This window comes from Apteryx mantelli, chromosome 12 (genome assembly GCF_036417845.1).
Source record: "Apteryx mantelli isolate bAptMan1 chromosome 12, bAptMan1.hap1, whole genome shotgun sequence".
NCBI lineage: Eukaryota > Metazoa > Chordata > Aves > Apterygiformes > Apterygidae > Apteryx > Apteryx mantelli.
The window spans coordinates 27,853,594-27,866,159 of NC_089989.1; the positions used below are offsets into that span (position 1 = coordinate 27,853,594).

The 12,566-nt window shown below is 61.2% G+C and overlaps 2 protein-coding genes across 2 annotated transcripts; one reads left to right on the forward strand and one right to left on the reverse strand.

Moving 5' to 3' along the window:
• Positions 1–1,907: 1,907 nt before the first annotated feature.
• On the forward strand, positions 1,908–4,326 carry CAV3 (caveolin 3). The gene is made up of 2 exons (XM_067303668.1): positions 1,908–2,027; positions 3,851–4,326. The coding sequence occupies exons 1-2, from the start codon at positions 1,914–1,916 to the stop codon at positions 4,190–4,192; spliced, it is 456 nt and encodes a 151-aa protein (XP_067159769.1). The 5' UTR covers positions 1,908–1,913; the 3' UTR covers positions 4,193–4,326.
• Positions 4,327–5,112: 786 nt separating this feature from the next.
• OXTR (oxytocin receptor) lies at positions 5,113–11,271 on the reverse strand. Its single transcript, XM_013955130.2, has 2 exons — positions 10,109–11,271; positions 5,113–6,552 (listed from the first exon to the last, which is right to left on the reverse strand). Exons 1-2 carry the CDS (start codon positions 11,037–11,039, stop codon positions 6,305–6,307), a joined length of 1,179 nt encoding a protein of 392 aa, XP_013810584.2. The 5' UTR covers positions 11,040–11,271; the 3' UTR covers positions 5,113–6,304.
• Between the last annotated feature and the right edge of the window lie 1,295 nt (positions 11,272–12,566).

A 12,566-nucleotide genomic window follows, 5' to 3' on the forward strand; every position in this document is an offset into this window, starting at 1 on the left:
AAATATAAGCACACAGTGAAAGGGGTCTGCTCCAAAACCTGTCCTCCTGTGCCCCCCGCGGGCGAAGAACGGCATCAAAAAAAAGAAAAGAAAAAGTAAAAAAAAAGGATCGCACGCTTTTCCTGCAGGCTGCGCCGGGAAGCGGTGCTCCCATTCCCGCTCCCGCAGCAGGAACGCGAGAGCATCGGTGCCGCGCGCCTGCGGGGCAGGGGCCGGCGTGCAAGGGCTTCCTCCCTCTTTCCAAGGGCAAATTGCTTTGAGTTGAAATGAAGGATGGGGAAGACTCGTCTTGAATGATAAACAGATGTTTTCCTGCACTTCCTCCTCTTTGAAACTTGGTTTTGTTTGACATTAGATGCAACAGAGCTGCTATTCAAACTTTCGCTGGCAAGTCGCTCGCTTCAGCTGCCGCTGATACGGTGATGCTGTTAAATCCCCCCCTCCCGCCTCTCCCGCGCTCGCTAGCGCTCTCCCACCACCAGTGGGGACCCCGTCGGCAGCTCGGACCTGTGTCAGGCCCTGCCGCCCCCGGCTGCCTTCCCGGGGAGCAGAGGAAACGGAAGGATGGACATCGAAAGCCGAGCTCCCACCTGCGACAGGGTTGGAAGAGCGGGAAGATGCTCCTGGGAGCGAGACCCGGCAGGTAGATTTTGTTTTGCTTCTCAAATAAAGATGGAAGGAGGAGGATGAGCTCCGAGGGGCGAGCCCAGCTTTGGGGCTCCCTTTGCAGGAAGAAACACTCTCCGGATTCGTCCGCGCTCTGTGCGGATACCCGGCAGCCAGACGCAGGCTCCCTGCTCCCGCGCTGCCCGGCTGAAGCCGCTGCAGAGCTTTACGTCAGAGACGGACGCGGCTGCAACGGAGCGTTTCTGGCCCAAAAGCTGGCGTCCAAGTGCTTCTTTTGGCCCTGCAGCGCTTGACCGTGCTCAGCCCGTGCACGAGCCTGCAACAAGCGGGAGCTGAACTCAGGTGGCTGCAGCTCGCTCCGAGCCCGGCCGGCAGCTTGCTCCGAGCCCGCTCCGAGGCACTCGAGCTACAGCCGTGCCTGGTGCTGCGCTGCGAGAAAGGCCCAATTCACCACCGCTCGGGCACTGATGGTGTTGGACGGTGCAAGGCGGCCGGCCGCCCCTGCTCCCAGCGCTGTCGCACCCACCCTGTGCCGCCGGGCACCTGCAACAAGGCAAACGCGGGGCGCGACGAAGCTGCTCGCAGCAGCAGGGCTCGTGCAAGGAAAGTTGACATTAATGTGCAATCTGCCCTAAAACACACCCGGCGGACAGCTGGCTCGCGTTTCACTGAATCTTTGCTTATCTGCGCTTGGCTTCAAGGTTCAAGCCCAGCGCTGAGCTCAGGGGAGGAAGCTTGCTCCAGCGAACCCCAGCACGCGGGGGCATCGCCAGCCTCACTTATCCAAGGATGCGCGCGATGGGAGAACGGGAGCTGGTTAGCCCCAGCTTCAGGTGAAAGTGCTCCCAAACAACCGACTTAACAGAACTTTAGGTTTTTTTAAAGAAGCCCTTAACTTTAAATCTCAGCCACCCCGACCAACAGAGCACTGGAGAGGGGCGGTGAGGAACACCGGAATGCGTCACGGGTTAAATAATTCCTCGTTAATACGTTTAATGTCTCTGCACCTCGTGTTCATGGGGAAGACACATTTGACTGTTATGGATCTGCGGTTTTGGTAGTTTTGCTGCATTGAGGTTTTTTGCGTGGAAAGCGCGGAGGAGCCCAAACTGCTGCCCTGAGAGCGGGGAGCAGAGCTGGCGGCGGTGGTGCCGGGGCTCCCAGGGCGGCTTGGGGCCCGGCAGCGCCGCGTTAATTTTAGCCTGGCGCGGCGCCACGGGCGGGGGCGCAGCTATGCGCGGCAGCTGCTGCGGGGGCCCAGGCGTCCGGGCGGCCGCGGCGCAGCCATGGCCGCGGAGCGGGGCGAGCTGGAGGAGCGGATCATCGCGAAGGAGCAGCACACCAAGGAGATCGACCTGGTGAACCGCGACCCGAGGCGCATCAACGAGGACGTGGTGAAGGTGGGCGCAGGGCTGCGCCGGCCCCCGGGCTCGCGCCAGGCCCCCATGCACGCTGGCCGGCCGGCTGCCGCCAAAAATAAAACTGGCTCAGCCCCTATGGCTGATTTAAAGGGAACCCGGGGGAAAAAACAGCGCGGCTCCTCCGGCCCCGGCAGCTGCGTGCCAGAGCGCTCGGCCGCGCGTGGCCGCCTTCGCGGCACCATCCCGCCGTGCGCGGGCGCTACTGGCCTCCTCCGCTGGCGCTGACCGCAGCGAGCGCCCGGCCCGGCCTGGCTCCACGGGACGGCGCGTTGCTGAAGGCCGAGCGCTGCAAGCGCGGTGCCCCATCAGGCTTGTAAAGCCCTGCGGGCGCTGCGCCGCCAGCGCCTTCCAGCGGCATCGCGCTGCAAACATCTATCTATATGTCTGTCTGTCTGTCTGTCTATCTATCTATTTATGTATGTATGTATCTATCTGTCTGTCTATGTATTTATGTATCTATCTATCTGTCTATCTATCTATCTATCTGCCTGTCTGTCTGTCTATCTATCTATCTGTCTATCCGTCTATGTATCTATCTAGGTATCTATGTATGTATGTATGTATCTATCTGTCTATCTGTCTGTCTATGTATCTATCTATGTGACTATGTATCTATCTATGTGTCTATGTATCTATCTATGTATCTATCTATCTGTCTGTCTATCTATCTATCTATCTGTCTGTCTATCTATTGCGGATGGGCCGAGCGCAGGGGCCAGGCTGCCCTGGCCGTGCTACCGCTCCGCCGGCTGCAGAAGCTTCCCCGGCATTTGCCCAAACTGCCCAAGGTCCTTTCTGGCCTCAAAAACAGAGCAAAACAGAGAAACGGAGAAAGCCTGAGAGGCGGCTGGCAGGCGAGCAGCAGACACCCCGCCCCCTCCCGCTCTCCCCCGGGTGGGTTTTTAAGGCTTCCCTTAAAACTCGTCCCCGCCAGCACCCGAGGGAGATGAGCAAAGCGCGGGGACGCGCAGGCTCCAGCTCCGCCTGTGCAGCCAAGCCCGGAACGGGAACGGGCCCCCGCGCAGGGCGACCGGCACCCAGCACCCCCCGTGCCCAGCCCTTGGCGCCCGCCAGGCCGCGCAGGCGGGAGGCCCCAGCGAGCAGAGCAGCCGGCTCCCCGGGCGCAGGAACCCCCCGATTCCCAGTCATGGTGCATTAAACCCGCAGCCCCGGCTCAGCGCCGGCAGGATCCGTCCCGCTGCCCCGAGCCTCCTCCAGCCCTGCCCGCTCCGGAACACGATCCGACACTCAAACTGCAGCCCAGGAGGGGTGTCGCGGATAGTTTGACGTAAATGCACCGGGAGACACGCCTGCCTTCCCCCAAACGTCCTGCTGTCTCTCAGAACGACAAGTTTGGCTCGTGCATCCCCTAAAAATGAGCCACAGCGCGAGGAGCCTCCTCTGCTCCCGCTCCGCGGCTTTCCGACTGTTGCAACGCAGGGACGGTGCCGGTGCCGGCCCGCAGCAGCAATATCCCTGTAAGGACACGGCCGAGCCAGCTCCCTCCCTCCTTGGGCAGCACGCAGGCGGGCAGCACGGAGAACCTTGCCTCCGCACGTATAAATAATATATACACCATAAATCAGGAGGACCGCTGCATCTCCGCGAGCACAAACTGCCGCCCTGCAGCGTGGCAGCCCGTGCCCTTGACTGCTAAAAAAGGGTGGGAACGGGCTCGTCTTCCCCAGCTGGCAGAGCACGCTCCCGCTCGGTGCACGTGTGGCTGCCCGGGGGCCGGGCGCTCCCCGAAACGCGCGGTGCCTCCCCCCCCTTACCTTGCCTCCACCTGCTCTTGCCTCCAGGTGGACTTCGAGGACGTCATCGCCGAGCCGGTGGGAACGTACAGCTTCGACGGCGTCTGGCAAACCAGCTACACCACCTTCACCGTGAGCAAGTACTGGTGCTACCGGCTGCTGTCGGCCGTGCTGGGCGTCCCCCTGGCCGTGCTCTGGGGCGTCCTCTTCGCCCTCATCTCCTTCTGCCACATCTGGGCCGTGGTGCCCTGCATCAAGAGCTACCTGATCGAGATCCAGTGCGTGGGCCGGATCTACTCCCTGTGCATCCACACCTTCTGCGACCCCCTCTTCGAGGCGCTCGCCAGGGTCTGCGGCAGCATAAAGGTCTCCCTGCGCAAGGAGACCTAGGCGGAGGGGCCGCCGCGCTCCCGCCGCGCTCCCACCGCTCCCATCCCCCTCCCTGGGGCTCCCGCGCGGAGGCAGACACTGCCGGCGCACGTGTGCGGCTCGAATAGCAACGAATAAAGCGTGTGGTGCCCATGTGTGTTTGCATCCGAGCAAAGCTTTCAAACCGTGTTTGCTTCTCGGCGAAGGCTCCGGGCTGTGCGGTTCCCACGTGCCGCGGCCCCCAGGCTTCGCCCCGTGCGAGCTGCGGCTTTACCGCCCGTGGGAACGGGCATCGCGCGGCCTTGCGGGGGTTTGCACCAGACGCGGCTCGTCGGGTCGAACCCGTCCCCAGGACTCAACCTTTCCCGTGCTGCTCTGCAGGGCCGGGCCATGCTCACGCTCACGTTCCCTGGAGGAGAAAGCATCTCCTCGGCGAAAGCTGCGTGTTCCCGGCGCCTCTGACTCGAGCAGAAACACGGGGATAAGGAATAAAAGTCACATTCAGAGCTGTTTCCTCCCCTGAGCTGTCAATCAGTTTGCTCAGTCCATCCTTAAATCAGCCTCACTTTAATTCTGAGGCTCTTTAATGCTTTATTGGCTCCAGCCTTAAGCGCTTTGCTGAATCGGGGTCCAGGGGGCTCCTGGCTCGGAGGTCGTTTCCCTCCACGGCCTCCATCCCTTGGCTCCCAGCAGCTCGGAGCCGAAGCCCCCCCGCAGCGCTGTGCCAAGCACCAGGAGGAGCCAGAGTCTCCGTTGGAGCAGCTCCAGCCGTGCGGGATCAACCGCAGGCTCCAGTTATCCCGTAGCAGCGTGGCACAAACGCCCCAACACCGGGCCTTCGAATGGAGCCATGCGCAAGGGGAAAAATATTCATGGGAAAAGCAAATACCTCCAAAACCACTTTGTCGTGAGCATCTTTTTCAAGCTTTTTGTGGGGAGAAAAATAATTAAAAACAATACTGGGATTTTATTATTTTTTAATGTTTTTACGCTCTAGTGCTTCACAGCCTGAACCAAAAAATCTCCAAAATGCGGCTCCCTCCGCAGCCGTGGTCCGGGGGATCGGTGTGGGCCGCAAGTGCCGCTCAGTCGGCAGCAGCCCATCACACTTTTGCCCCTTTTGGGAAGCTTTTGGCAGCGCGTTGGACCCCCTCCCGCGGGCCGGGCGCCCGGCGTCCCCCAGCCGCGCTGCAGCCGCTCCGAGAGCCGAAGCCGCGAGAAAAGGTGCAAAAGCCTGAAAGCGCGAGCATCTCCCCCGCGCCGGGAAAGGCGATGAACGTACCGATTGCCCCAAATCACAGGGCTCACGCGAACGCTTCCCCCTTTTGGGGCAACGCTTTTGGGGCTGTTTGGGCCGAGCGGCGTCGCTCGGACCAGCCCCACTGCTCCTCGCATGGGAGCTTCACCCAGCGCCCGGCTCCTCCCGCGGGATGCAGGAATGGCGGGATTGAACGTGCCAAGCCAGCACGCAGCACGCGCCCGAAAATGCGTCTGAGGTTGCTAGAAAAAAAAAGAGAAGTGGAAGGAAGGCCATAACGGAGTGACCATGAGAAAACAAAACCGATGTGCGCTCAACCCCAGCGCGGGGTCGGTGCCAGACCCCTGCGCTCAGCCCCGGCCGGCTCTGCCGCATGCTGGTAACGCGGCGCTGGGCGCTTTGCTACGTGCCAACGCACCGCTGCACTGAACACGCCTTGTCCCCCGTCCAGGTTTCTGGCATTTCGCTGCACAGTGCTCCCTCCGCACCCCGCTCCCGCTCGCCTTCAAACCAGAGTCAGGACGTTTTATTGCAGCCGTGTCTTAGCAATAAAAATCCGGGTGGCCGTCACGACTCGGCGCGTTACAGCGCGAGACTGTTGCATCGGCACGAGGGGCTAAACGCAACCCACGGCCGACCCGAAGCGAAAGCTCGGACCCGGGGAGGGGGAGGCTCCCTCGCAGCCCGCTGCCTTCCCGGAGGAGGCATTGCACAGGGAGGCGGTCGGTGCGTGCCGCTCCGTGCTGCCTGGGGCCCCGCGGCGGCGGCGGCGGCGGTGTGCACCGGTGGCAGCGTGCACGGGCAGCAGCGTGCACCAGCAGCAGTGCGCACCGGCGGCGGCAGCGTGCACGGGCAGCAGCAGCGTGCACGGGCGCTCAGGGGGTGGCGGGCCGGGCGGCGCTGCGCTGGCTGGCGCTCCTGCAGCCGAGGGCGAAGGAGGAGGAGTTGCTGCGGCGGCTGCCGGGCAGCTCGCAGGCGGGCCGGGCCTTCAGGTAGCGCGCGGAGCAGCAGAGGCAGCGGCGCGCCAGGTCGTGGAAGAGGTGGCCCGTGTAGAGCATGTAGATCCAGGGGTTGCAGCAGCTGTTGAGGCTGGCCAGCAGCATGGCGATGATGAAGGGCGACGCTGCAAGGCAGAGAGCAGCGCCGCGTTAGCCCGGCGCCCCCGGCCCGCGCCGCCCCCCGCCGCAGCACCTCGCTTTTAACTTTCCCCCTGTGCATCAGCCTGAAAACGCTCCGCCGAGAGGCAGAGCGGCGCCGGGCATCCGTGCGGTTCCTGTTCGCGGTGCAGCCTTTCGCCCCCCCCCATGATTAACTTCCACGCTGGATGAGCTGACCGAGGAGGCGATGGGCTTTGGAAGCGAGCCCGGCTCCGGTGCCAGCTCCCTGCTGCCAGCGCGGCCGAGGCCGGAGTGGCGGCCACCGGGACAGGGGCTTCGCTGAGCACCGGGGGAAGCAGTGGGGAGAGCGCCCTTGCTTTGCAGCCCCAAAGCTCTCGGTCCTTCTTCTCGTCTCCTTTTGTTAGCAACAAGGACGTGTAGTTTGGGTTGGCTCCTTTTCCTCTCCCTCTTTTTTTTTTTTTTTTTTTTTTAAGAAAAGAGAAAAAGGTAAGAGAAAACTTTGCTTTTCCATTGAAAAACCCTCTGCAAAAATCCACTTAAAGTTTTTTTTAAGCTAGAAAAGAAGTATGAATAATGAATAGTAGTTTCCAAATTCACCTTCTACTGGCTCCTGCCTAATTCCTGTTCGAGCGACGTCTAGTCCAACTGCTCTTAATTTCAAGTATGCGTTAGAAGAAAGCCAAGATGATTTGCTTATGAATCGTCGGCACGAGGCCTGAAATGCATCACAGCGTTTCAATCCACTTAAAAAACAAAAAAACCCGAAAGAAACAAACCCCACACGCAAGCCCTGCTGCCTCAGCCCTTTGCTCTCGACTTAGCTGAACCGCATGTCGTGGTGCTCTCTGCAGGGCAGCGGGAGCCCCGGGGCGCGCGCCCCTCTTTCCCCCTTCTTATCTTTAAATCCAAGTTGGCCTGAAGCATCTGTAAAGCCCAATATGCCACATGTGACCGCAGTGGCATGCCGGGACGGGATGGGGCGCTGCAGCCGGGAGCTGCTCCGGGCTCTGCACGCCGGGACGGGATGGGAGCAGGGAGCGGCCGTTTGCTCCGAGTCCCTGGGCTAATTCCCGAGACCTGCTTGTTGCCAAGACATAACTCAGGGCAAAAAGCTGCAGGGCGCCTTGTCAGGATTAATTAGGGTTCGGTGAAGTCCAAGCAGACTTCCCCTTGCTGGGGATGCTCTGTTTGACATAACTGAACAAACTAAACACCAAACTAAACCTTTTCCGGAACAAGCAATGCCTCATCACGCAGCCTTTCGGATACGCTTTTGCAGGTCTTTGGGCAAAGGAAAAAAAAGCCCACGAGTGGGACAACACGTCCAGAAATGCCGCAGGGGAAACCTATTCCTCTTGCTCCGCAGGGACGCATCCCGCCGTGCGTTTGGCACAGCGGCGAGGGCGAGCCGCAGGGCTGCGGGTGCTGCGTGCCGCGGGGGACCTGCGCCCCCGCTCTCCTCCGTCCATCCCTCCGTCCGTCCGTCCCTCCGTCCCCGGGGAGGCCTGGAGCAGGCTGCCTGCCGCAGGGCCCGAGCCGAGGGCTGCCGTCCATCAGGGACGGGACATCCCTCCCCAGCTCGGCCCGAAGCCATTCACCCCGTTCACACCTACGCGCGGCTCCTGCTGCCGACCCCTGCCGAGGTCTCCGGCGCTGGCTATTCGTAATAACGCGCCCGAGGGCTTTCCCTCCCCGCGCCAGGAAATTCCCCAGCAAGCGCGGTTCCCGCAGCCAGCGGCTGCCCAGCACCAGCCGCGGAGGCAGGAGCCCGCGGGAACCCGCCTGGCCACGTAAATGCAAAGCGATAAAAAGCCTCGCGCTGCCGCTCAACAGACCGAGCGGGAGCAAGTTTGACAAACACGAGCGTGGAAGCAGTTTGCAAGCGACCCCAGCGACCAGCCCGACCGCTCCAGGGCGAGCCTGCTGTCGGGAGCAGCCCAGCGGCCACGGGGTTTGCCGGCGAATGAGCCAAAGGCAGCTCCTCCAGATTGCGCATCTAAAATACAGCAAAAGGCAGAGGTGCTGCTTCATCTCGGGGTGCATCTGAAAACCAGAAGTTTTGACCAGCTTAAAGCAGGTGGAGAACCACGAGGTAAATGCTTAGAGTATGTGGGAAGGTTTCAGGGCTGCGGTTTAACCCTGCAGCTGCAATAAAAGGAGCGGAGGGAGACGTGAAGGAGAAGCAAGGAGCGGTCACGCCGGCAGCGCATCTGCTTTCCTTCATCTGAGGGCAGACGCGCTCTGCAAAGCGTCAGGCTTCCTGCGGAGCGATTTATTACCGAAACGGGGTCAGTTAAAGAAGAGACGAGAATATCCGGAGCGAAGGGGCTGCGCCAGCGCCGCCGGTGGCGGAGCCCCGCTGGGGCAGAGGGTCCGGGGGACGCGGCGGGGAGCCGCGGCTCTTCCGCGGTCACGTTCCTTTCGCAGCCCCCCGGGCAGCGGCTCCTGCCGAGCTCCAGCCGGGCTCTTCGAGGGGCCGCTCTCCCCCGGAGGCGCTGCCTGCCCCCTTCCTCTCCCTCCCCAACCACGCAGAGTTTTCCTTTCGAACTTCCCCGGCCGGTTCCTGCAGGCGCAGGGAGACCGTCGGGCACCTCCGCCCCGGCCGCAACGCAGACGTGTCAAGCCACGAGCATGCAACACCGAGCAGGCTAATATATCTTACTGTTTGCAACCTTAACGACAGGGCAGCCGGGGCCAAGCATAAAAACCAGCAAACCAGCGACACCGCGTCCTTTAGGAAAAGCCTTTCCCCATAAATCAGCAGGTTTCCGAAGGAGCAGTGCTACAGGCAGCAATAAAACAAGAGCAGGGCAGTTGTGGGAACGAAAACAGGAGGAGACCGAAGTGAGGGAAAGAAAAGCAAAGAAGGAGCAAGCAAAGTGGGCAAAATGCAAAAGCAAGGATGCCAGGCATCGCAGGAAGATTTGGGGTTTTCTCCCGCGGTTCCCCCAGCTCCGAGAGCTGCTGCCCGGTGCTGCGCTGCCGAGCAGGACGAGAGGCGAACAGTTTCCGCGTTGGACACCCCAGGCAGAGCTCTGCTTGTGCATCCAGCCTTTGCTCCCAAGAAAGCCCAGCTGCCGAAGCCACAGGCGACCCTGGATTTACCCCCGAAGAGCGAGGTGTCTGCCCACGCTTGCCGAGGATGCCCCAGCCTGTGGCGCTCAGCAGCAGGCGCGCTCGCGGGCAGAGACCGTGGCGGCACCGGGGGAAGCGGCAGCGACAGGAGCTCTCCGGGCACAGGCAGAGCTCTTCCGCAGGGAGCTGCCGAGCAAGGATCCTGAGAGCCTGCCGCCTCCAGATCTGCTAAGCCAGCCCTCACGTAGCACTGGGGACACTCCCGTGAAGTTACGGCTGCGTTTCAGACTTTTTTCCAGGTCCAAGGCTTGCTCGTTTCTCCCTCCCAGCCCCCTGACGAGACCCGGCTCAAAACGGAGTTTCTGGCTGCCACGCGCAGCCTCCGAGTCTGCTGTTTGGCAGCTGAGCGGACCTTAGGTGTCGCTTGGATCGTTCAGACCAAGCAATCCACGCAGACCTGCAGGTACGAGAAAAGAGAGGACATACCTTCCTGCGGCGCATTCGTGTCCCACACGGACCACATTTGCACAAAGAAAAAGGGAGTCCAGCACACTATGAAAGCTAACACTATGATGAAGGTCATTTTGACTGTCCGGATCTTGGCTTTGGAGATGAGCCTGGTGCTGCTGACCCTGGCAAACGCTGTCCCACCGCGGGAGGTGGAGCTCAGGCTCATGTTCGGCCCGTGAGCTGTCTTGAGCTTCACGTTTTGCCAGATTTTGAAACTGATCAAGCCGTAGCAGATGCTCAGCATCAACACGGGGATGATGTACACCATGAGGGTTATCCAGGTGACGTAAGCTTTGGGTCCCCAGGGCTGGATAAAATCTGCCCAGCAGTCATAGACCCCGTTACCCACATCCCTCAGGGAAAATATATGGATCTGAGGGATGCTGACCAGCAGGCACAGCAGCCAGGTGAGGAGGACAGAGACCCGATCAGCTCTCCTGTGCAGAGACCTCAGCGGCTGACAGATGGCCAAACACCGGTCCAGGGACATCAGCAAGAGCATGTAGGTAGAAGCAAACATCCCCACTACCTGCAAGTACTTGATCAACCGGCAGAGGAAATCTGGCCCGTAAAACCTGAAGGTGATGTCCCAGATCAGCTGGGGCAGCACCTGGAAGATGGCCACCACCAGGTCAGCAATGCTTAAGTGCTTCATGAAGAAGTACATGCGGGAGTGTTTCTGCCGGGTGGTGTGGATGGCCAGCAGCACGCACAGGTTGCCGGTCAGGGCCAGGAAGAGGATGAGGCAGAGGACCGTCACCTCCACTTTAGCCATGTCCTCATTCCTCTTCAAGGGGTCAGTGGTGCTGTTCCTCCCGGACGTCTGGTTCTCCAGGATGAGACTGCTGTTCCCCAGTGAGCTGTTGATCGTCCATAAGTTGTTCCCTGCAAGGTACAGCTTACCCATGGCCAGCTCCTTCCCATGCAGAGCTTTGCAGCAGAGAGGGGTCGGGTGAAAGATCCTCTACGGACGTGTCCCCATGCGAAGCAGCCGTGGCCCCTTTACAGCTTCCCCCTCCCGGCTGTCATCTCGTCGGCGGTGTGCCGTTGCCCGGCGGCGGGGAGCCCGTCCTTTCCTCCCTCCGGATGAGCCGGAGGGCTCCGTCCTCCCGGGGCAGAAATGCTCTCGGCCAGCAACTCCACCCTGTCCCCTCCCAGGGCACTTGACGTCTCCTCAGACTCCTGCCCCCAAACAAACACAAAAGGCGGAAGGAGCATTAGGGGGGGAAAGGGAGCATTAGGGGGGGAAAGGGAGCATTAGGGGGGGAAAGGGAGCATTAGGGGGGGAAGGGAGCACTAGGGGAAAAGGGAGCACTAGGGGAAAAGGGAGCACTAGGGGAAAAGGGAGCACTAGGGGGGAAAAGGAGCACTAGGGGGGAAAAGGAGCACTAGGGGGGAAAAGGAGCACTAGGGGGGAAAAGGAGCACTAGGGGGGAAAACAGCATTAGGGGGGAAAAGGGAGCACTAGGGGGGAAAAGGGAGCACTAGGGGGGAAAAGGGAGCACTAGGGGGGAAAAGGAGCACTAGGGGGGAAAAAGGGAGCACTAGGGGGGAAAAGGGAGCACTAGGGGGGAAAAGGGAGCACTAGGGGGGAAAAGGGAGCACTAGGGGGGAAAAGGGAGCACTAGGGGGGAAAAGGGAGCACTAGGGGGGAAAAGGGAGCACTAGGGGGGAAAAGGGAGCACTAGGGGGGAAAAGGGAGCACTAGGGGGGAAAAGGAGCACTAGGGGGGAAAAGGAGCACTAGGGGGGAAAAGGAGCACTAGGGGGGAAACAGCATTGGGGGGAAAACAGCATTAGGGGGGAAAACAGCATTAGGGGGGAAGAGGGAGCACTAGGGGGGAAAAGGGAGCACTAGGGGGGAAAAGGAGCACTAGGGGGGAAAAGGAGCACTAGGGGGGAAACAGCATTGGGGGGAAAACAGCATTAGGGGGGAAAACAGCATTAGGGGGGAAGAGGGAGCACTAGGGGGGAAAAGGGAGCACTAGGGGGGAAAAGGAGCACTAGGGGGGAAAAGGAGCACTAGGGGGGAAAAGGGAGCACTAGGGGAGAAAAGGGAGCACTAGGGGGGAAAAGGAGCACTAGGGGGGAAAAGGAGCACTAGGGGGGAAAAGGAGCACTAGGGGGGAAAAGAGAGCACTAGGGGGGAAAAGGAGCACTAGGGGAAAAGCAGTGCCGCTGCCCCGTCTCGGCGGCAGCCCTCCCTCCCCTCCCCAGCCCAGCGCGGGCCTTCCCGGAGCAGGACTTGCCTTCCTGCCCGCACCCCCCCTTCAGCGGCTTCTCCCCGCTCCCCTGCGGCTCCTTCCAGCACCGCTCGCCCCCAAGACGGGACACGGCTCCCGGCGCGCCGAGCCTCCCCTCTCGCCGCGCTCCCGCGTCCCGGGCCGTCCCTCGCTCACCTTCCCGGACGCTGCCCTGCAAACTCCCGGCTCCCT